This window comes from Trichosurus vulpecula, chromosome 2 (genome assembly GCF_011100635.1).
Source record: "Trichosurus vulpecula isolate mTriVul1 chromosome 2, mTriVul1.pri, whole genome shotgun sequence".
In the NCBI taxonomy this organism is placed as follows: Eukaryota; Metazoa; Chordata; class Mammalia; order Diprotodontia; family Phalangeridae; genus Trichosurus; species Trichosurus vulpecula.
In genome coordinates this window covers 87,041,021-87,065,285 of record NC_050574.1, presented here as the reverse complement: position 1 = coordinate 87,065,285, position 24,265 = coordinate 87,041,021, and the positions used below count along the sequence as shown (strand labels likewise).

Sequence of the window (24,265 nt, the reverse complement as noted above, 5' to 3'; positions counted from 1 at the left end):
TGATTCCTAGATTTTTTAATTAAAAAAAGATTACTTGATTTACATATATTATAATGTGATTTTTACTATCTGTATTGTTAACACGGATTATTATATTTATGATCTTCCATATGTGAAAACAACTCTGCTCATAGTATATGATCTTATGACATTGTGAAGCCATCAGAATAACATTTATCATATTTCTGTCAATGTTCATTATGGTTAATGTCTTTAGATTGCTTTCTCTGCTTTGTTACTCCCTGGTTTAGTTATCAAATCTTATTTACATCACAGAAAGATAGTGGAAGGGCACTTTTTCTTATTACTGCAAACATTTTATATATTATTGGAATTAATTGTTCTATGAATGACTGATGAATTTCACTTGTCTATCCATCAGGTCCTACAGTTTTGTTTTCGTTCAGAAACTCATTTATGCTTTTGTAATTTCTTGTAGCCAAATGCCAGAATTATCAGGTCAAGGAGAAAATAATGCAAGCAGCAGAAAGAAGTAATTTAAATATCATGGAACCACAGTCAGGGTTACACAGGACCTAGATGCTTCCACATTAAATGATCAGAGGGCTTGGAATATAATATTCCAGAAGTCAAAGGAGCTCTGATTACAATCAAGGGTCAATTACCCAGCAAAATTAAGCATAATCTTTCAAGGGAGGAGATGGATATTCAATATCCATCCAAATAGGGGACTTCCAAAACTTCCTGATGAAAAGACCAGAGCTCAACAGAAAATTAGATCCTCAAATACAAAATTCCAGAGAGGCATAAAAAGGTAAACAGGAAAGAAAAAATATGTTGTTCAAAAAGGGCAAAATGTTTACATCCCTACATGGGAATTTGATATTTTTAACTCTTGAGAACTATATCTTCATTACAACACTTAGAAGGTGTATACATAGACAGATAGTGTGGGTATGAGTTGATTTCAACATGATGATTAAAAATTAATTATTTAAGGGGTGAATAAAAGAATTGTACAGGGAGAAGAGAAAAGGAGGAGATAGAAAAGGGTAAACTACATCACATGAAGAGGCACAAAGGCCTATTACAGGAGAGAGAAAGAAGGGACAGAGGCGAGCATTATTTGAACCTCACTCTCACTGGATTTGGCTCAAAGAGGGAATAACATATGGACTCACTTGCATACAGAAATGTGTCTTTCCCTATAGGAAGTAGGAAAGGAAAGGGGAAAGAAAGGGGAGGGAGGCTGATTAAAAGGAAGGCAAAATGAGGGAAGTGGTGGTCAAAATCAAAACACTAATGAGAAGGAAATGGGAAAAAGGAAAGAGAAGAGTATAAACAGGTTCGAAAATAGCATGGAAAGACACAGTTAGTAATCATAATTGCAAATGTGAATGGAATGAACTCTCCCATAAAGCAGAAGTGGATATCATAATGAATTAAAAACCATAATCCTACAATACGTTTTTTACAAGAAACACATATGAAGCAGAGAGGTACACATAGAGTAAAGGTAAAACACTGGAACAAAATATATTATGCTTCAAGAGAAGTAAAAAAAAAGGGGGGGTAACAATCCTGATCTCAGACAAAGCAAAAGCAAAAATAGATCTAATTAAAAAAGAACAAGGAAGGAAACTACATCCTGCTAAAAGGTACCACAGAAAATGAAGTAATATCAACACTAAACACATATGCACCAAGTGGTACAGCATCCAGATTCTTAGACGAGAATTTAATGGAGTTACAGGAAGAAATAGATAGCAAAATTATACTAGTGGGGGACACCTTCTCAGAACTAGATAAATCTAAGCACAAAATAAACAAGAAAGAAGTTGAGGGGGTGAACAGAATTTTAGAAAAAAGTTAAATAGCGTAGACCTCTGGGGTAAACGAAATGGAGATAGAAAAGAATACACCATTTTCTCAGCAGTACATGGCACTTACACAAAATGTGAACATGTATTATGGCATAAAAACCTCACAAGCCAATGCAAAAAGGCAGAAATATTCAATTCATCCTTTTCAGATCATGATGCAATAAAAATTACATGTAATAAAGGGCCATGGAAAGACAGATTAAAGATTTACTGGAAACTAAATAATCTAATCCTAAAGAAGGAGTGGGTCAAACAACAAACCACAGAAACAATAACTTCACCCAAGAGAATGACAATAAAGAGTCAATACACCAAAACATATGAGATGCAGCCAAAGCAGTTCTTAGGGGAAATTTTATATCTCTAAATGCTTACATGAATTAAATGGAGAAAATAGGAGACGAATGAATTGGGCCTGCTCCTAAAAACACTGGAAAATGAACAAATCAAAAATTCCCAATTAAATACCAAATTTGAAATTCTGAAAATCCAAAGAAATAAAACTGAAATTAAAGAAACTATTGAGCTCATAAAGAGAACTAAGAATTAGTTTTATGAAAAAACCAATGAAATAGATAAACCTTTGGGTCATTTCATTAAAAAAAGAAAACCAAATTACCAGCATCAATAATGAGAAGGGTGAATTCACCACCAATGAAGAGGAAATTAAAGGAATAATTAGGAGCTATTTTACCCAATTGTATGCCAATAAATCTGACAATCTTAGTGAAATGGATGGATACTTACAAAAATATAAATTGCCCAGATAAACACAAGAGAAAATAAGATACTTAAATAACCCCATTTCAAAAAAAGAAATTGAACAAGCCATCAATTGTAAGGTATGCTTGAATTTTGTTTCCATAGAGATAACATGAAAATATAATTTGAAACCACAGTAGTAGCTAATTGTAGGAGTTTGGCCACTAGAAGAATAGGCATATCTAAAAGGCATTCTTTTCTTTGTTCTAAGGAGTCCTGTATCTCAAAAGAACTGCCAGGCCAGGTGTCAATCACAAAAGGATAAAGCCTATTAAATCCAGACCAGGTATTAGATAATGGGTCTTTTATCACTGATATCCTGAGTTTGAATCTTCAAACTCATGCTTTGGTCAATTCTCTTTAGCAATTGAGAGGGATCCTTTCTCATGCTATTTGATGCAGACAAAAGGAAAGGAAACTAAAAATATAAAGAATAAAGTATATGTAGATGAGAAGGGAGGAGGAGATTGACATGTGGAAATGAAAAGATGTAATCAAGGCATGGGATTTTGTGAACCCTGAAATGCTGACCAATAGGGTTCAAGGCATGAAATTCAAATGTGGATAAATTATAAAAGAGCTTTAAAAAGCTTTATAAAGCTATAAAAGAGCTACCTAGTTTAAGTGTGCTTTGACCAGGTTTAGAGGCCAAGTCACCTATCAAATAATGATGTGAAATAAAAATCTTTTTTTCTAAATTCACTCATGGCCAGATAAAATTCTTGTTATTTCTGACACAATGGACTCTCTAAGAAAAAAATCTCTAGGGCCTGATGGATTCACAAGTAAATTCTACTAAACATTTAAAGAACAATTAATTCCAGTACTATATAAACTATTTGGAAAAATACACAGAGAATGCTACCAAATTCTTTCTATGATACAAATGTGGTGTTGATAGTGTGAGGGATGATTGAATTTTGTTTCTACAGAAATTATATGAAACATAATTTGGAGTCATATTGATGTCTAATGTAAAAGATAAAACTCCTTGTAGAGAGGGGTAGTGGGAGGGATATTGGCCACCTGTTAATCAGTGACTCATCTTCTTTTGCTCTGAGAAGGCCTTTTTCCTCTGTATCAAAAGAACTGCCAGACCAGATATGGCTCACCAAGGAAGAGGTCCATTAATCCAGATGCTGTCTTTGATAATGGGACTTCTCTTTGTGGATATGCTGGGCAGAACCTTCAACTCACAGCTTTTGTCAATTCTCTAATTGAGAAAATTCCTTTCTCATGCTATGGATCAACGCTGTCCAACCTTAGGTCATCTTAGGGCCACATTAAAAAAAAATAATTATTCAAGGGCCGCACCCAGAATAAAAAGGCTCAAAGCACAAAAGCAAACACAAAACATCAAGCATACAACACAACAGTATAAAGGTAGTTGCATACTGATTAGTCTGCAACCTACAGGGGGAACAGATCCCACAGATCAACTGAAAATTCCGTGAAGTATATTCTGTCCGTAATACTGCTTAAAAACACCAAAGAAAACTAACGTCAACGAGATTATTTATTACTGATGGAATTTAAAAATCTAATATGCATTCCATGCAAATTATTATTTTATTTTTTCACTCATGAAAACTAAAACCCACAGGCAGTCTACATAAAATCGCACTGCAGGCCACATGTGGCCCATGGGCAGTATTTTGGACAGCCCTGCTATAGATCATGCAGACAAACTGGGAGGAGACTAAAAATATTTATAAAATAAGGTATAAAGAAAATAAAGATGACAATGGAGAGGGGAATTGAAATGTGGAAATGAGAGAATGAAGCAAGGGTGTAGACCTACATGGCAGTGGGGTTTAGGTGCTTTCAGATAGGCTGTGAACCCTGGAATGCCTGGTCAATGGAATATGAGGGAGGAAATGCAAATGAGGACGAGTTTTTAAAAGCTTGGTAATTCTCTGAAAGGGGGTATATCCTCATGGGTCCTACTGGCTAAGAAAAAGAGTGATGGATCAGTGGAATAAGTTAGGTACATAAGACATAGTAGGCAATGACTATAGTAATGTCATAAACCCAAATACTCCAGCTCTTACGGTAAGAATTCACTATTTAACAAAAACTGTTGGGAAAACTGGAAAACATCATGGCAGAAACTAGGAAGAGACCAAAATTTTACACCATATACCAAGATAAGGTCAAAATGGGTACATGATTTAGATGTAAAGGGTGAGACTATAAGAAAATTAGGAGAGCAAGGAATAGCTTACCTATCAGAACTATGGAGAATGGAAGAATTTAGGACCAAACAAGAGATAGAGAACATTATGAAATGCAAAATGGATAATTTTTATTACATTAAATTGAAAAGTTTTTGCACAAACAAAGCCAATGCAACCAAGACTAGAAGGGAAGCAGAAAGATGGGAAACAACTTTTACAGCCAATGTTTCTGATAAAGGCCTCATTCCTAAAATCTGTAGAGAACTGAGTCAAATGTGTAAGAATACAATGCATTTCTCAATTGATAAATGTTCAGAAGATATGAACAGGAAGTTTTCAGAGGAAGAAAATAAAGCTATCTACAGTCAAGTGAAAAAATTCTCTATATCATTATTGGTTAGAGAAATGCAAATTAACAGAACTTTGAAGAACCATATCATGCCTATCAGATTGGCTAACATTACAAGACAGGAAAATGATAAATGGTGGAAGAGATGTGGAAAAACTGGAACACTTATGCATTGTTGGTGGAGTTGTGAATTGATCCAACCTTTCTGGAGAGCAATTTGGAACTAGGCCTAAAGGGCTATAAAACCATGCATACACTTTGGTCCAGCAATACCACTTCCAGGCCTCTATCCCAAAGAGATCATAAAAATAAGAACAAGGATGCACATGTACAAAAACATTTATATGAATTCTTTATCTGGAAGCCAAGAATTAAAGATTGGGGGGATGTCTATCAATTGGGGAATGGCTGAACAAGTTGTGGTATATGAATGTAATGGAATACTATTGTTCCTTAAAAAATGATGAGCAGGTGGACTTCAGAAAAACTTGGAAAGATTTACATGAACTGATGCTAAGTGAAGTGAACAGAACCAGAAGAACATTCTACATAGTAACAGCAACACTGTGCAATAAGCAGCTTTGATGGACTTACCTCTTCTCAGCAATACAAGGATCTAAGACAACTCTAAAAAGACTCATGATGGAAAATGCTATCAATATTCAGAGAAAGAACTATAGAGTCTGAATGTAGATCAAAGCATACTATTTTCTCTCTCTTCTTTCTCATGGCTTTTCTCTTTGGTTCTAATCCTTCTTTACAATATGACTAATGTGGAAATGAGTTTAATATGACTGTACATGTACAGCCTATATCAGATTGTGTGACATTTTCAGGAGGGAGAGTTCAGGGAAAGGGAGAAAATTTAGAAAGCAAAATCTAGTAGAAGTGAATGTTGAAATCTAAAAACAAACAAATAAATAAATCTTTGAAAAAAAAACAAATCATGAGTCAAAAAAAATTGTTTATTTTTTGTAAATATGGCCATTTTGTATGTTTGCAAATATTCCTGTCTTACCTCTAAATTATCAGCTGATTAATTTATAATTGGCCAAAACAGTGCCTGTTAGACATGGACAATTTCTGATTTTTTTTGGTATAATTCTATATGGACACCAAGGACAGTTGTATCAATTCACCATCCTGCCAACAGAGCACTAGTGTTCCTACATTCACAAAGTATCTCCAAGATTGACAGTTGTCATTTTTTGTCATCTTTGCAAATTTGCCTAGTAAAAAAAATTAAGCCTGAGTAGTTTTAATTTATATTTCTCTTACTATTAGTGATCTGGATCAAGTTTTTGTGTGGCCAGCCACTTATTCTTTGCCATTCTTTTGTTCCTATCTATCGACCCATTTATTTCTTGTGGCAATTATATATAAATTTGGGATATCAGACATTTATCATTGGTATTTGATGAAATATTTTCTATACCTTTTTTCTTCCTTTTATTTTGATACATAGGGAGACTGATAGATAAAATATTTAAGGGCGGGAGCCAAGATGGCAGCTGGCAAGCAGGGACTAGAGTGGGCTCCGTACGGAGTCCCTCCAAAAACCTATAAAAAATGGCTCTGAACCAATTCTAGAATGGCAGAACCCACAGAACAGCAGAGGGAAGCAGGGCTCCAGCCCAGGACAGCCTGGATGGTCTCTGGGTGAGGTCTATTCCACACGGAGCTGGGAGCTGGGAGCTGGGAACGGAGTGGAGCAGAGCCCAGCCTGAGCGGCGTGGAACAGCCAAACTTGGAGTCGGGTGGATGGGGCCCCTAGCGCCCTGAATATGTGAGCTGCGGCAGTTGCCAGACCCCCTCAACCCACAAACACCAAAGACTGTGGAGAAGGTTAGTGGGAAAAGCTGCGGGAGTGGAAGGAGTTCGTGGTCCAGCTTCCAGCCCCGGGGGCAGCGGAGGTGGGGCAGCTACAGTTGCTGCTGCTTCTGGCCCCAGGCCCACCTGGTGGGAGGAATTAAGTCGTGGATCAGAGCAGGAGTGCAACAGCCTGCTGAAGATCTAAGCCCAGCCCGGGCTGGGGGTTCTTGGGGAAGGAGTAGTGTGGGTCTGACAGAGCTGGCACCTCCCCCCCCCAAACGTGGAACATAGAACTCGTTAGTCTACAAGCAGTCATACCCCACTGAAAAACTCAAGGGTCAAATTAGTTGGTTGGGAGTATGGCCAGGCAGCAAAAACGCGCCCAGATTCAGTCTCAGACTTTGGATTCTTTCTTTGGTGACAAAGAAGACCAAAACATACAGCCTAAAGAAGACAACAAAGTCATAGAGCCTACAACAAAAGCCTCCAAGAAAAACATGAACTAGCTCCAGGCCATAGAAGAGCTCAAAAAGGATTTGGAAAAGCAAGTTAGAGAAGTAGAGGAAAAATTGGGAAGAGAAATGAGAAGGATCCGAGAAAACCATGAAAAACAAGTCAATGACTTGCTAAAGGAGACCCAAAAAAATACTGAAAAATACACTGAAGAAAACAACACCTTAAAAAACAGACTAACTCAAATGGCAAAAGAGTTCCAAAAAGCCAATGAGGAGAAGAATGCCTTGAAAGGCAGAATTAGCCAAATGGAAAAGGAGGTCCAAAAGACCACTGAAGAAAATACTACTTTAAAAATTAGATTGGAGCAAGTGGAAGCTAGTGACTTTATGAGAAATCAGGATATTATAAAACAGAACCAAAGGAATGAAAAAATGGAAGACAATGTGAAATATCTCCTTGGAAAAACCACTGACCTGGAAAATAGATCCAGGTGAGATAATTTAAAAATTATTGGACTACCTGAAAGCCATGATCAAAAAAAGAGCCTAGATACCATCTTTCAAGAAATTATCAAGGAGAACTGCCCTGATATTCTAGAGCCACAGGGCAAAATAGAAATTGAAAGAATCCATCGATCGCCTCCTCAAATAGATCCCAAAAAGAAATCTCCTAGGAATATTGTCGCCAAATTCCAGAGCTCCCAGATCAAGGAGAAAATACTGCAAGCAGCCAGAAAGAAACAATTTGAGTATTGTGGAAACCCAATCAGAATAACCCAAGATCTGGCAGCTTCTACATTAAGAGATCGAAGGGCTTGGAATATGATATTCTGGAGGTCAATGGAGCTAGGATTAAAACCTAGAATCACCTACCCAGCAAAACTGAGTATCATGTTCCAAGGCAAAATATGGATTTTCAATAAAATAGAGGACTTTCAAGCTTTCTTAGTGAAAAGACCAGAACTGAATAGAAAATTTGACTTTCAAACACAAGAATCAAGAGAAGCATGAAAAGGTAATCAAGAAACGGAAATTGCAAGGGACTTACTAAAGTTGAACTGTTTTGTTTACATTCCTACATGGAAAGATGATGTGTATGATTCATGAGACCTCAGTATTAGGGTAGTTGAAGGGAATATGCATGTGCATATATATGTTTATGTATATATATAAGTGAATGTGTATGTATGTATATATCTATGTGTATATGTATGTATGTGTATGTATGTGTATATATATATGTGTTTATATATATATGTGTGTGTGTATATATATATATATATATATATATATGTAAAAGAGAGAGAGCAGACACAGGGTGAGTTGAAGATGAAGGGAAGATATCTAAAAGAAATAAAATCAAATTAAGGGATGAGAGAGCAACATACTGAGAGAGGGAGATAGGGAGAGATAGAATGGGGTGGATTATCTCGCATAAAGGTGGCAAGAGGAAGCAGTTCTGTGGGAGGAGGGGAGAGGGCAGGTGAGGGGGGAATGAGTGAACCTTGCTCTCATCAGATTTGGCCTGAGGGGGATTACCATACATACTCAGTTGGGTATCTTACCCCACAGGAAAGAAGAGGGAGGAAGATAAAAAAAAAATAAAAGGGGTGGGGGATGATGGAGGGGAGGGCAGATGGCGGTGGAGGTAATCAAAACAAACACTTTGGAAGGGGGACAGGGTCAAGGGAGAAAATTCAATAAAGCGGGATGGGTTGGGAAGGAGCAAAATGTAGTTAGCCTTTCACAACATGAGTATTGTGGAAGGGTTATACATACTGATACATGTGTGGCCTAGGTTGAATTGCTCGACTACTTAGGGAGGGTGGGTGGGAAGGGAAGAGGGGAGAGAATTTGGAACTCAAAGTTTTAAAATCAGATGTTCAAAAAAAAAATTTTTTTTGCTTGCAACAAGAAAATAAGATACACAGGCAATGGGGCGTAGAAATTTATCTTGCCCTACAAGAAAGGAAGGGAAAAGGGGATGAGAGGGGAGGGAGGCGATAGAGGGGAGGGCTGACTGGGGAACAGGGCAACCAGAATATATGCCATCTTGGAGTGGGGGGGAGGGTAGAAATGGGGAGAAAATTTGTAATTCAAACTGTTGTGAAAATCAATGCTGAAAACCACATATGTTAAATAAATAAATTTAAATTAAAAAAAAATATTTAAGGGCTTAATAGACAGCCAGAACTGTGCTAAGGGCTAGCAATACAAATAAAAACAAACCAGTCACTCTCTTCAAAAATCTTACATTTCAATAGGGAAAACAACACATAAAGGAGAGATGGAAAGGGGAATAAGGGTTGGAATATAATTGTCTGGAGTGGGTGGCCTGGGTGGAGATATGTGAGAAGTGTTGTGTAGGCCTGGGACAAAGCAAAATAAGGCCAGAGCCGGCCTATCAATATCCAGGAGAGTTCTATGAGTAGAATCCAATTTTCCACAGGCTTGGGAAAGGAAGGAGAAGAAATGAACTGTATGTTTCATATTTCACAATCTTTTCTCTCTCTTACTCAAGAGTTTTCCCCTACTCATAGTCATGAAAGGTACCTGATCTTGTTCTCATCTTATTATTTTAATGGTGTCAATTTTTATATTTAGCTTACCTAATCCATTTTGACCTTACTATGGTACACAGTGTGAGAATCGAAACAGAATTTCTACCAGACTGCTTTCTAGTTTGTTGAAAAGGGAATCCCTCCCCTCATAAATTAGATTCTTAGGTTTATTCAACAGTAGCATACTGTTTTCAAAGGTTTATTCTTTATCTTGGACTTTTTCCTTATCTACTCTTCTATTTTAACCACTACTAAATACATTTGATGTCTATTGCTTTATAATAGAATTTGAGATCTGATAATGACCTTTATTTATAGGTTTTCTAATTATTTCCCTTGACACTGGACCTCTTGATTATCCCAAAGAGTATCATCATTATTTTATCTGACTCTATAAAATACTTCCTTGGTAGCTTGATTGGCATAACACTAAACCCATAACTTAAAAGAACAATACCATTTGATTCTCTCTACAATTATTTATGTCTACCTTTACTTCTATAAAAAAAATGTTATCTAAATCTTTGGTTTCTTGTTGGTTAACTCCCAGATACTATCTGCTTTTCATCATTTTGAATGGAATTTGATGACTCAATAAGCATTCATTAAGTACCAAGCACCTTGCTAAATACAAGGGATACAAAAGTAAATGAAACAGTCTCTATAGATAGTCTATCTATAAATGTAAACATTAGACAGACAGAAAATAAGATCTTTAAAGGCATGGACTCTTCCATTGTTATCATTTTATCTCCAGTACCTTGCACAGTACCTAGTACAAAGCGGGTGTTCAATAAATGTGGATTGATCAAAATTTCATTCAAACAGTGAAAAGCAGAAAACATCTAAAGTGTGCATGTGTGCTTATGCTTATATAAAGGTACATACATAGATATATAGATACCAATACATTTATATTTATATAGATGTATCTGCACACAAATATATACTCACTTATGTATATATGTGGGCATATATGAGCATATATATATACATATATATATTGTAAATATAATATTCAATGATCCTATCATGTACGCATATGCAAGTATATAAAAATATGCATGCGCACATATGAAAAAACACATATATACAAGGCAGGGAGACCAACTTGGAGGCAATTTCAGTAACTGAAGTAAGAAGTGATAAGGGCTTCAATTAGGATAGAAGACATGTGGGTGGAGCATAGGGGAGGGATGTGAGAGATAATGTGAAAGCAGAAGCAATAAGACCTAGTAATTGATTGAATAAAAGGGATGAGGAAGAATGAAGAACTAAGAATAGCCCTAAGATTGAAAACCTGCATAAAAGAATGATGGTTTCCTTAACAGAAAAAGAGACTGTGGGAAGAGGAATGAGTATTGGAGGAGAGGATTAATGAATTCTGAAAATTTAGACCAGGAAAGACCTTGGAGTCTATCTCTTTCACTTTACAGAGGAGGAAACTGAGGCAAGGTAGGTTAAATGACTTGTCCGGGGTTCTGTTTGAGGCAAAAAATTAACGCAGATCTTCCTTACTTCAAGTCCAGTGGCCTATGTATACAAGTTGAATCAGAGATGCCCGAGCGAGGTCCAGTTTGAAATGTCCAACAATTAATTAGTGATGTAAGGCAAGAGTTCAAGAGACCAATGTTGGATACAAAGATATTTTACCATCATTCCTTCCTGGTTCTTTTTACACTTTATAGAAATACATGCTTTGTTCAATACGTGCAGCTATATAAATTTTTAAACCTTCTACCTTATTGATGGTGCAGCAGAAAGTGCATTGGATTCAGAGTCAGATGACCTTGGTTTAAGCTCTACCTGTGTGACCTTAGGCAAGTCCCTTAATATCAGTGACCCTCACTTTTTCATCTATAAAATCAGAGGGTTGGACTGGGTGATCTTCAAAGTCATTTCCAACTCTAAATCTATGAGCCTATTATTAATTAGTCTCTTCACTGATTCTCTGGGGTCTTATTAGTATACCATCATGTCATCTGTAAGTAGAGATAATTTTGTCTTCTCTTTGTTAATATGTGTATCCATAATTTCATTTTCTTTTCTTATAGATATAACTAATATTTCTACAACAAGATCATATAATAGTGGTGGGAAGGACCATATGTCCCTTTGCCCTCTTTCTTCTTCCCTACTCTTCTTTTCATTTTCTTACTTTTCTACTCATTTGGATTCTGGTCTAGCCTTTCTTTTCTTCCTAGGACCATATTTTTCACATCTTCCTCAGCTCTTTACCTCACCCCACTCCCACATAGGCAGCCACCCCAGATATGGGACAAGCTTAGACTTACATAAGTTTTTCCAGTTTAGAGTTTGAATTTCTTAGTCCCACACAAAGTTTGTCCATGCATACACGAACAATTGAACTGTAAAACAGCTGGAGCTCTTTGAGGTTCTGACTCTTCTTGACCACGAAGAAGAAATCTTGCCAAACACCATCAGGTACATCAGAAGTACAAGAACTACAAAGAGAAATGAGAGGAGAACTTTACTGTGGTTATTAGTGGCACTCGAGTTGCCTCCTGGTATTAATGGGTGTGCCTATTTGCATGGAAAAATGGAAAGATCATATATCAAATTCTAGCAACTCTCAGGGAGAGAACAAGTGGGATTAGATGCTTGGGACTCAGAAAGCCAGTGCATCTGAGACAAATCCAAGTACTAGCTACTGCTAGTTCCATCAGCCTTCACCTCACTCCTCCTCCTCCTTACCACCTTTTTCCCTTGTCCTTATTACTTCATGCTCAGTGGGAATGCTGACATCAATGTCTAGGTTGAGTGGAGGAGAAGGAAGAAAAATATCTCTAAATATCTAACATGCAAAGAAGCTCAAAATTCATATTGATAGACTCCGTCTTTCAGGATAAGAGGAGACATAATTATACCAAGAACTCTCCCTAGGGTACAGTAATTGGGGAGTCTGTAATAAGGAATGGCTATTGGGATAAGAAGATGGACAGCAACTCCCAGGGAATACCAGTAGAAAAGAGATGGCAGCCCCAGCTGGTGCTAAGAGTGATTAATTAAATTCCTAAGGCTTCTATTAATGTATTCAGCCCATAACCTTCTTAACCTTCAACAAGATAAAGGGTAAAACTATTTTTCTAAATTTCCCCAACCACTGCTAAGGGCTCATTTTTGTTATTTTCCCCTTCTAAAACAACCTTAGTTTTTATTTTATTCTGATTCCATTGGGAGATGAATGTCACACTGGGCCTCCCACTTTCCTAGATCTGTTCCTCAAGAAGGTTATCAGGATTTTAAAAGAATTTTGGAGGAGAGTAAAGTACCAGGAGTATAAGGACATCAAAAGTATAGAATTTAACTACCTTCTGAGCTTTTTTTTACTTTCTATCTCCAGAGTCTAACCTAATGCTGTGCACATAATAGATAACTAATAAATGAAATCTGCCATCAAAGATAAGGAGTCAGAAAGTGATAGGTGAATATAAGATGAGAAGACTGAAACCAAAGAGCTGAAGAGGAAGAAAACTCAGAATCCTTAAGCACAAGCAGGTAAAACAAGATAGAGGATATTAAAACATAAATAGAGATGAGCACCAGAACATCCAAATGAGTCCAAACATGCCTGAATTTAAATGGCAAGAAAGGAAATGGAGCCAACACCTAATGGGGCAGAGGATCCTGTGGATTCCTCAGACAGCATGGAAAAACAGCAGGATGTTAATGGTTCAAGAGAGACAAAAGAATGATGAAAAAAAAAGAATTTATGGTTTACACAGCAGAGATAATTGGCAGAAAGGAAAAAGGTGAATACAGTCATAAGTCTCTTCAAAGAAATAAAATCTCAAGAGAACAACTGATTGGTAATGCAGATATAAAGAAATGAAGAACAATCTGGAAGAAGAGCATAAAAAAGCAGTAACATGAAAAGAAGCCATGATTTATGCAGAAGCAACACATGTTGATCTCAAAGACAGTGTAAGTGGAGACAATTTAAGGTTTATATGCTCCTAGAAGAACACAAGTCAAAATATCTAATTACCAAAATGTAAGGAAAAACACAAGAAAACTACTCAGTTAAGAAGAGAGAAAGCAAAGTACCAATCAAAAACTCTGTAGATCACTTCCAGAAAAAACCCAAGGTGTAAAAACCTCCAAGGTCTAACAAGTGCAATGCCAAAAAATAAAAATAAAAAACCACAATAAATTCTGCAAATGAACAAGACTAAGACCTTGAAATACAAGGAAAATGACATAGGAATATCACAACACTAATAAGGACTCACAAAAAAATGCTGAAAGGAAAGGAATCATGTGACACAGAGAGGAGAAAGTTCAAGATTAAACTGAAGGTGACATATCCTAATTACCAATAAAATAAAACAACAACTCTTCAATAAGAGAAACAAGGGAAGCATTCATCCAAAAAGAAAAATAAGAGGAGAAGAGATTAACTCACCCAAGGTCACAGAAATTAGTGAAAGGAAAACAGAGCATCCATCCTAGGATCCAATCTTGTTTGGTGAATGTGTTACTTAGCCTGGTCCTTACTGTATTCTTCTCATCTGCACATACACTCTTCTCCCTCCAACACCAATATAGCCAGAGATACTCTTACCCCAGTCTTGCCTCTCAAGTGACTTTCTGTAACTTGGTCTTTGTTCTGTGGAAACTGACCTCATTCCTCTCTGATCAATTGAGAATTGTAAATGACTATGATTTGAACCACAGTACCCTTCCAGACTTCTCATACCTCCAGAACTTGTGGGACAAAGTCCTGTATCTGGCATTAAGTAATTTAAACTCAAAGCCAGGAATGGGGAGGCCATTCAGCTCTGACTCACTTAGCACCGCCAACTTTTCTATGTAATCCAAAGCTCAGGAGGAACATGGAGCTCTGTCTACTTTTATACAGAAGCTCCTCTTCTGTTCCCAGCTCTGGAGCTCCTAGAAAGCTGCCCCCCAAACCCCTCACACCTGCTTCATTGCACCATATGCCTTTCAAACAATGGGAGCTATTCCTTTCCCTTGCTCTTAATATAATAGAGAGATAGTATTTAGAGTGTTTTAGGGTTCACAAAGTACTTTATAAATATTATCTCCTTTATCCTAACAACCCTGGAAGGTAGGTGTTATTGTCCCCATTATATAAATGAGGAAACTAAGATGGGCACTAAGTGATTTGTCCAGGGTGACAGGGTCAGAAAGCTATTGAGTGTCTGGGGACACATTTCAACTCATGTCCTCCTGCCTCCTGGTCCAGCACTCAGAGAGAAATGATTATTAATGACCAATTAATATGGAGGTGGGGTTTTGCAGGATTATTTTCCCCTTCTATTTCCTTATTCAAATCCCAGACCTTGTGAAAGGTGATGAGATTGGATCAATATCCTTCTCAGTCTTGTGCAGAACCCTATCCAACTAGGCAAGGTTTCTACTGATTAAAGGGGAAAGAAAATTCCAGGCCCACTGTTCAACTCCATAACTATTCTGGGTGGATGCAGAACCTTTTGTCTAGATTCCTAAGGCAGGTGTGCTGTGGGTATAGATCAGTTTCTTTGTTCAACAGTGAAATGATCAGAGCCATGTTCCCCAGACCCGCATTAGAATAAGCCCACCTATGCTCATCATCATTCTCATTCTCTCATTAATTGTTAACCAATCAGAGTTGATTATCATCTGTCAGGAACACCCAGTCTACTAAAGGTTATTTAAACACAGGATGGTGGGAGTGAGGGTGGGGGCTTTTAGCTTCCACAATGGTCATTGACCTCAATTTCTTAATTGTTTCCTAGCCATAACAATGAATCAATGAATTATTGCCCAGAAACACTGTCTCCCCCAAAATGAGCCTGGGTAGCTCCTTTTCTGGGTGGTCAGTTTTTCTGCTGCTTTTGTAGGTCTTGTTCCTCTCCTCAGGGAAGCTTGTTAGCCCCTCTTGAGGGTGATCAGTTGTTGGGCTACTTATTTTGCAATTGTTCCTATCCCCAATAGCTCCTTTTCCAAGTACCTAGTTGTTCTGTTCTTGTAGGACTCTTTCCTTTCCTCAGGGTGCTGTCTCCACATTCCTTGAACCATAACTGGCCACTTGTTCAAGACGACTCTGGAAGAGAAAGTGAGACTGATGATTTTGCTCAGCCCTTCCTCACTCAAATCCTCATTTGCAGGTCATGGCATCACCTTCCTGAAGTCACAGTTCTCTTAGAGAACAAAGGACAAACAACAACAACATGCACTGTGCCAGCTACCTGCCTCTAACAAAGCTGCCAGGCAGGGGCTACCAAGGACAATTTATTTTCCCCAAGAAAAGATGGCTACTAGTGCATCTGTAAGATGAAATACTGTAAAGGCTTATTCTAGCAGGAAAATGACCTACTGCTGATCCATTTCATATGTGCAAGAGACTCCAGTGTGTGAAGTACAGAACAAAAGGTCCCTACTGAATATTAGCCTGTTCCCTCCACCTCTAGGGTGGGCTTCAGAGTCTAGAGCTTGGCTGAGGAAGCTGAAGGTGAATCTAAAATTCTGCCATGAACAAGCAAAATCATCTTTGATCTTTATGAACCAATTGTCACCACTGCAAGGCAGAGTATCTTAGGGGTCAGCCAAGGTCATGATGAGCAGGTTCCTATGACTAACAGGCGCAAAGTGAGCCATGGGATGAGGCCTGCTCTCCCCCCTTCCCTTCTTCCTGCTTTTGACCCTCAGTTTGGGACATTCTCAAAGATTGCAAAGCAGAGAAGGGGTGTCACAATGCCATTCACTTCCTTTCCAAACACTGCCTGAGAGCTCCTAGAAAAGGAGCATTTGTAGCACACACTAGAGATGGGATCTTTCCTGTACAAAAAAGGAAAGTTGGTGGACATAGACCTGGAAATTTGTATGACTCCACCCACTGCCTCCCTTCCAGCTCCTTCTCCTCCCCCCTCTGCAGGACCTCAGTTAACTGAATTGAATATCCTTTAATTAATCTCAGTAGGATATAGAAGTCTGTTTACACGTTTGGTCCTTTTCTGTTCCTGGCATAGTTGAAGATGTAGTTGCATCCATCCAGGGACCTCTTTCCTACCAAACACAACTTTAATAGCACTAGTTCAATCTGTCATGCCTTTAGTGAAGTTAACACACAAATGGTGGAAAAGAACATCACCTCGGTTTTCCACACAGGCATGGGGAAAGGTAAAGTCTGGCAGGGCTTGGTGTTAGACCGTTTGTCCCACAATTCTGGGTTCCTAAGGTAAAGTTGGGTGACAATCTAGGCTAGACACATGTACAAAGCTGAAAACTGAACACTGCATTAACCCAAAGATTCATAGTTCCATCTGTCTGCAAAAAGCCTAGTAAAGGTTTCAAGACATAAAAAAGAAGATACTCACAAGGAAATTCTCTGTATCCCAGGGCAGTGTTTAACACAGAAAGCTGTACTCAGGATTTCGCAGTCAGAGTCAGAATGTAAGTTCATTTCTTGGACGTTAACTAGTGCCTGTGTTACAAACTCAGCTTCTTGAGTCTCATATAAAAGAGAACACCAATTTGGAGAATTAGATTCAGAAAAGAAGGATTCTTTATAATCTCTTTTGGTTTCTCCCTCAACCCACTGCAGTAATTTTGATTTGATTTCTGGGGACATTCTACATCTGAACTTCCTCTCCAGCTCCCTTGATGTTTCTGCATTTAGGAATCCAAATAGGAAGCGCACCACCAAGACCACAAAACTGGCATCATGTGAGCTACACTCTTCCAGAAGTTTTTTGACATCTGGAATGGAGGAGTCAGGGTTCTTTGCCCCTTCTTTTTCTCTGCTCATCAAATAAAACACGGCAGCAAAAAACTCTTGAAAACTCAAGTGAATGAAGCTATAACAGTTTTCACAGCCACTGTCTTTCTGAAAAATGTTCATGTCTAAGAAGGCAGAGACATCAACTCCCTCTAAGTTGTGTCTCCTCAGGTCCTCCTCCTCAAACAGCAGTTTCCTTCCCCAGATCCCCTCAGCAGCCAATCCACAAAGGCCCCTAAAATGTTGAAGTATAAAGTCTTTGTCATCAGGTGTGATTAAATCAGAAAGATAACACATATATACAGCAGTGGTAGTTTTCAAAGCCTGGATGAGATCTTGTCCTCTCTCCTTTTGTTGTTTCAGGCAAGTGCAGACAATCCAGCACATCAGGGGAACAGAGCACATGGTGAGCAGTGTGTCATTGCCTTCTACTAAACTAAAGGCTTTTTGACCTACATCTTCATCTCTGAAAAATTTGCAGAAAAACTCCATCCTCTGCCTCACAGAGAAGCCCTTGATATCCACATGACGTGGATTCTCTAACAAAAAACTAAATTTCCCCAGAGCAGTGAGTCTTGTAGTGAGCAGCAAGGAAGCTTCAGGGAGCATGATTTTCCTTAGTAAGCTGCTCAGCAGGATGGGCACTGGCCTCGGCTGCTTCCAGTCTTTGCACAGATCATATCTGTGCTCGTTACAAGGGAATTTCAGTTCATCTAAACCATCGATGATGAACAGAAGTCTCTCTGGCTGGGACATGATGTCTCTCATGGAAGCCTGGGGGCCAGGCCAGTCACTAAAAATTATATCAGCAAAACTCATTTTTCTCTCTGCTAATGGGTTCAGTTCTCTGCAAGTGAGATAGAAAACATAGTCAAACCTTTCCTGGTAGAGTTTTCCCTCTGCCCAGTCCAACATCACTTTGGTGGCCAGGGTGGTCTTCCCAATACCAGCAGCCCCCTGTAGCACAACAGTGTATGGTTGGATTCCTGTGTTTTGATCAGGATCAAATAAAGCTGACACCTCTGTAAGCTGTCCTAGCGTCTCCATGACCTTAGCATGTCTCCATCCTTGGAATAATAGCTCATGCTGTTTCTGCTCCTTGCAGCGGTACTTCTGAAGAAGCAGCAGCTGTGTGAATCGGTGCTGAAAGAGCTCATGCTCCCCAGGACGAGAATTCCTGTCCCTGATGAGCTGGAATTTCTTTCTCATTCGTTCTTGGTACTTAATTCTTGCATCTAAAGCCATAACAAAGACAATACAGAGATGCTCAGGATTAAATCTGCTGGGTATCTTGGGAAAAGTCCCTGAGGTAAGTTCCCAAAATATACAATATGCTTCCTACCTTCTACACTTTAGTGCATGTTAAGGACTCAAGTCAAAATTCAACTCCACAAATATCTATTAAGTGCTTATTATATGCTGAGATCTGCAGATAGGAAGAAAGACAAAAGAGTCCCTGTCCTCAAGAAGCTCACAATCTAATTAGGGGAATAACATGCAAACAATGATGTACAAACAATATATAAATTGGACATCATCTCAGCGGGAAAGCACTGACAGAGAGAGGGGACAATAGGAAAGGCTTCCTGAAGAAGGTGGGACTTTAAGGAAATCAGGGAAGCCTGGAGATGGTGATGAGGAGGGAGAGAATTCCAGGCATAAGAAACAGTCAGTGACAATGCAGTCAGCAACTGGAACATCCTGTGCTCACCACAAACTATCTCCTCCCCTTTATCTAAATCTTGTCAGTTCCTCAAAGGTCCAAGACAAATCCCACCATCTTGGAAGACTTTCTTCTGATCACCCCAACTGCGTGTGATTTTTCAGTTCCTACTTTCTGTCATACCCATTTTGACCTCCTCACTGTCTACTTTATATTCTTCCTTATTTTTTGGTGACAAGGACCCTGTCCTGTAATCATAGAATTACTGCATTTGCAAAGTGCCATGAGAGGTTATCAAATCAAGTCTTTACTTGGAGCAGCTACTTAACTGTTTAAATGCCTATGGTCTACAAAGCACTGTAGGAAGTTTGTATAACATCCCCAACAAGAGCTTCTCCAAGCTCTTCATAACAACCACCAGTGATAGGAACTCACCACATCATGAGGCTGCTTCTCACTTTTTGGATTGCTCTGAACAGATGGGATTCCTTCTTTGAATCAGCTAAAACGTTCCTTCCTGCACCTTCTTTCTCCTGGGCCCAATCCTCTCTTCATTTCTCTCCAGTCTACACTCTGATTTTCCTCTACCATGTCTCAAGAACCACTGCATCCTGGGAGTTCTCTCCAGCCAAGGAATTAACACAATGGAAGCACCCTCCACCTCCAAGGCCTTTTCCTCAGATTGGATGGCTCCTCCAAGAACTTCCAGTTAAGGAAGGAACTCTGGCTACACACTTCTTCATTCTCCTATAGGCTGCATTCACAGCCTTCTCTAACATACCTCAAGGCAAGTATCTTCCTCAAAACACAACTTTCCAGTTTCTTTTTATGGGCCTTATTCCCCTATTAGAGTATAAGCTCTTAGAAGGCAGAAACTGTCTTTCTTTCTACTTTTATTGGTATCCCTAGTCTTAAGCACAGTAGTACACAGTAAGTAATTAATAAATGCCTATAAGCTGACTGACACATAATAACTATATGCCCTTTCCTAAGGCTTCAAATATTCTACCTATCTGAATGACACCTAGACAGACAGATACATAGATATAGATAGATACATATAGATATGCATGTGTGTGTGTGTGTGTGTGTGTGTGTGTGTGTGTGTGTGTGTATTGTAAGGGCAAGCAAAGTGGGAATTTTTAGTGCTTTTTCTTTTGGTGTGCTTCTCAGCACCAAGGTAATCAAGTACCTTTGATTGAGTCTTGCCTTTGTTTGTAAGAAGTCCCATACCCTTTTGCTCATTGTGAAGCCCAGGAGAGGTGTAAAGCACTCTGACCCTGAAAAAGTGTACATATATACTCTGAAGTTAGCATTTTATTTGGAGCTCACTCATTGGAAGAGAGTTGGTATGGAGCCTCTGGGTAGCTTTGAAAAACCCAGATGTTGGTGCTTGTCTCTCTGGTAACTATGTATGTATTGTAATGGTAAGACAGAAGCCTATAGGTTGATCTGTTTATATTTTCTCTGTTTGTAATTCCCGTTTATGTTTTCCCTGAAGTTCAGGGTGCTGACTTTTTCCCCTGAACCAAGTGAATGATATATATGAGTTTAATTAAAGTGAGATTGTAAACCCCTTAAAGGTGCTTTCCTTAGAAAAAGAGATGAAAGAACCTGTGCTAGCAGCCCTCCTGTGTGCTGGTGTTATTGGTCTTAAACAGCCACAGTAGCAGCAAGTAGCACTGTTGTTACATATGTGTGTGTGTATGCATATATGTATGTATATATCTATATGTGTGTATATATATACATATATATGTATGTATTAGGATAAGTTTAAGAGATGTAAAAAATATTATTAAAATTGATTTGAAAAATACAGATGCTCTGTATTGATCACGTAAGAGCAAGTTGGTGCTAAAGCAGCAGTGACAAAGTGTATAAAGCACTAAGCTGGGAATCAGACAGATTCATGTTCCTGAGTTCAAAACAGGCCTCAGACACTAATTAACTGTGGGGCCCTGGGCAAGTCACTTGACCCTGTCTGCCTCAGTTCATGATCTTTAATTTAAGATGAGTTTGAGAAGGACATGGAAAACTACTCCAGTATCTTTATCAAGAAAACCCCAAACAGGCTCACAAAAAGTCAGACACAAGTGAAAAACAAATGAACAAAAAAGTGAATGCTTTCAATCATCTTCCTCAGATATGCTGTACAATTTGCACTCATTTTTTAAAAAAGAAAAGGACTTCTATCCTTGTTCTTGACTCAACACAGCATCTAGGCAGAAATTCTCTTAAATTCAGCATTCTAATCATTCTCTTCCTGGGACATTTTCATTGTGCTGAGATAAAAGACCTGTTCAAAGCCTGACTCAATTCCTTTCAGCTCCTCCTTTCTCCACTGGTCCCTTCTTTTCTCCTTTCCTCAACCACAGATGAACTCTCCTCCATTAGCTCCATTCTCCCAGATCCTCCATTTTCCCTTCTCTTCAATTCCTTCCCCCATCTACTGGCAGTTTTGTAATATTCTCTTGCCTCCCGCAAACTTTCCTCATGGGCCAGATGTTCTTCTTCTTCAATATCAGGGAAGAGTGACTGAACCTCAGTGCTCCCATGTTGATTGGTAGGAAAAGGCATAGAGGCTTTCCTTCCTCCCTATCTCAGCCTTATTACATGACTGTGACCCAATGAGATTTTCTTATCCTAAAATCAAAAGGCAGAAATCAATCAACAAGCATTTATCAAGCATCTATCACATGCCAAACACAGAGGTTTCTTGGGGAGAATAGTGTCTTCTAAGGAAATAACAGGCAAAGATGAACTCCAATGAGATTGAGTTGTATCCACACACTTACCCTTCCTCAATAGAAGACTCAAGGCTCTTTTACTCTCCAGATATCCAGAAATAAGAGCTTGGGGAGGGGGGTCAGCCTACTTAGACAGAGGAAGCCTCAAGGCCTGATAATCAAGAGACCCACAAGGGAGCTCACTTCTGTGTAATGTTTGGGTACAAGTGTGGAATGTGGAGCTGGCCAGCCAGTACTCTATGCTTTCTATTCCTTCCTCTTAGATCCTGGACAGGATAGCACTGAATCTTTCCCAGCCTTTCCTATCTCCTCCCTTTGGAATGCTTTAGGATGTGGTCTTCTGTTTGATCACTGCCCTCTTCTTCCTATCCCTCTTCTGTAGGGAGATGTAACCATTCACACCTTGTCATTACAGTTAGTTTGATTTAAGCCTAGAGGTGAAATGATGCTCATCCCTCTCTTCCACAAGCCCTCATGGATACATCTTCCACAAGCCCTCATGGATACACTTCAGCTGTTTTAGTGAGTTTAGATCAAATGAAAGTTATTTGTAAAATCACAGTATTTTGCAGCCCTCAGTCAGGAAAATTCTTATCATTCCAACAAAGATTTGACTTTCTGCCTTAATTTAAATTTCCTACATTTTTAGCCTGAACCCTGCTGCCTTTATGTTTGAGGCTTATTATTTTCCCAACTTCCTCTATACCATTATATTAGTTACTTAGTTTTTTACTAATTGGAGCAGCAATTATGCACCTATTCCAGCAAAGTCAGCCAGGAATTCAGCTAATCTAACTCCATCATTTTATGTAGAAGAAAACTGAGGCCCAGAGAAAATAAATAAGAAAATTAGGCGCAATTAGTGAAGTCTTATGATTATAAATCTAATGTTCTCTTCACCATACTATGCCACTCTCTAGCTAAGGGAAGTGATGTTAATAAAAAAACCTCCCCTGCCTGATTCAAAGGCACGAAGGTCATATGAAGAAAAGTATAACCGTGTCAAAGTATGAAGGCATGTATATGGATGTGTGACTGAATATGCAAATATATTCATATGAACATATATACATGAACACTTTATATATATATATGTGTGTGTATATATATATACACACACATACATATGTCTGCATGTATCCACATATGTGCCTAATTTTCAAATTCTACGTACTCGATCATAACATTTCCTCTACTACCACTACAATAATCACAATTGATGTGTATATAGTATTTGAAAGTTTACAACATGCACTAGTCCTGGAGGTCACTTTAATGTCTTCTACAGCTCAGAATGTCTTCCATGGGAAACACATGGAGATCTACCATCTACAGACCTGATTTCTTGTGTGGAGCGAATGACTATCTAGGCTGGAAGTTGCTCTCATTAGGTTATTGCCATTATCATATGTAGAAAAAGAAGGGCCCATGGCTTAGACCACTGGTTTCTACAAGGGCCTCTCTACATGGAGACTCCAGGTGCTCAGCAACCCCTGGGTCCCTGTTCACCAGGGCCTTATGGGACTCCATTTATTTATCTACTACGTAGAAGATTGTTTGCCTAGTGTCTCTTACTGTTAATACTATATATCTACGACTGAAATGGTATTTTAGGGGGTGAGTGCAGAATAAATGTTAAAGGCAAAACAATAGTTTGAATAGAAGTGTTTAATGGGGAGGAATCAATGACTTTTACAAAGAACTCTATGGTACTTAGGAGAGCAGAACCCATTATCCTGGTAAGCATTACTCAAATATCTAATTTTTGCTTTCTGAATTGGCCCTGGCTCGTCAATGATAGAGAAGAGCATAATAAATCTTAACAAGGAGATCAGTGAACAGAGTGATAAAAAAAACTCTGAGGACAAACAAACAACAAAGAGAATGTTTCATGTGAAACATCATTACCTAGGGGAGGAGAGGCTTGGTGTAGCAGGTGCAATGGGGGAGGTGGGGGCAGGACAGAAACCAAAGGGAGCTATTTTTGTGAGAGTGTCTAAGATAGAATGACAACTTTGTCTGAAGGAGGAAATTCCACTGCCAATCAGGATCACTGGTGGGCTTCTAAGAGTAACAAAAGTCATGGGAGGGGCCTATCCCTTGGGCACAGATCTCATGACTGACATGACAGAATCCCTGAGGGACAAA

General features: G+C 38.7%; 1 protein-coding gene across 1 annotated transcript in view; it reads right to left on the bottom strand.

Moving 5' to 3' along the window:
• The window catches only part of LOC118836631 (NACHT, LRR and PYD domains-containing protein 12-like), a 108,718-nt gene that overhangs the window by 73,488 nt on the left and 10,965 nt on the right, over nt 1-24,265 (bottom strand). The window contains exons 4-5 of the mRNA XM_036743870.1: nt 17,304-18,939; nt 12,255-12,425 (exon numbers count right to left, since the gene is read on the bottom strand). Of these exons, the coding sequence (XP_036599765.1) occupies nt 12,255-12,425; nt 17,304-18,939 (1,807 nt within the window). The remainder of the gene's footprint in view (nt 1-12,254; nt 12,426-17,303; nt 18,940-24,265) is intronic.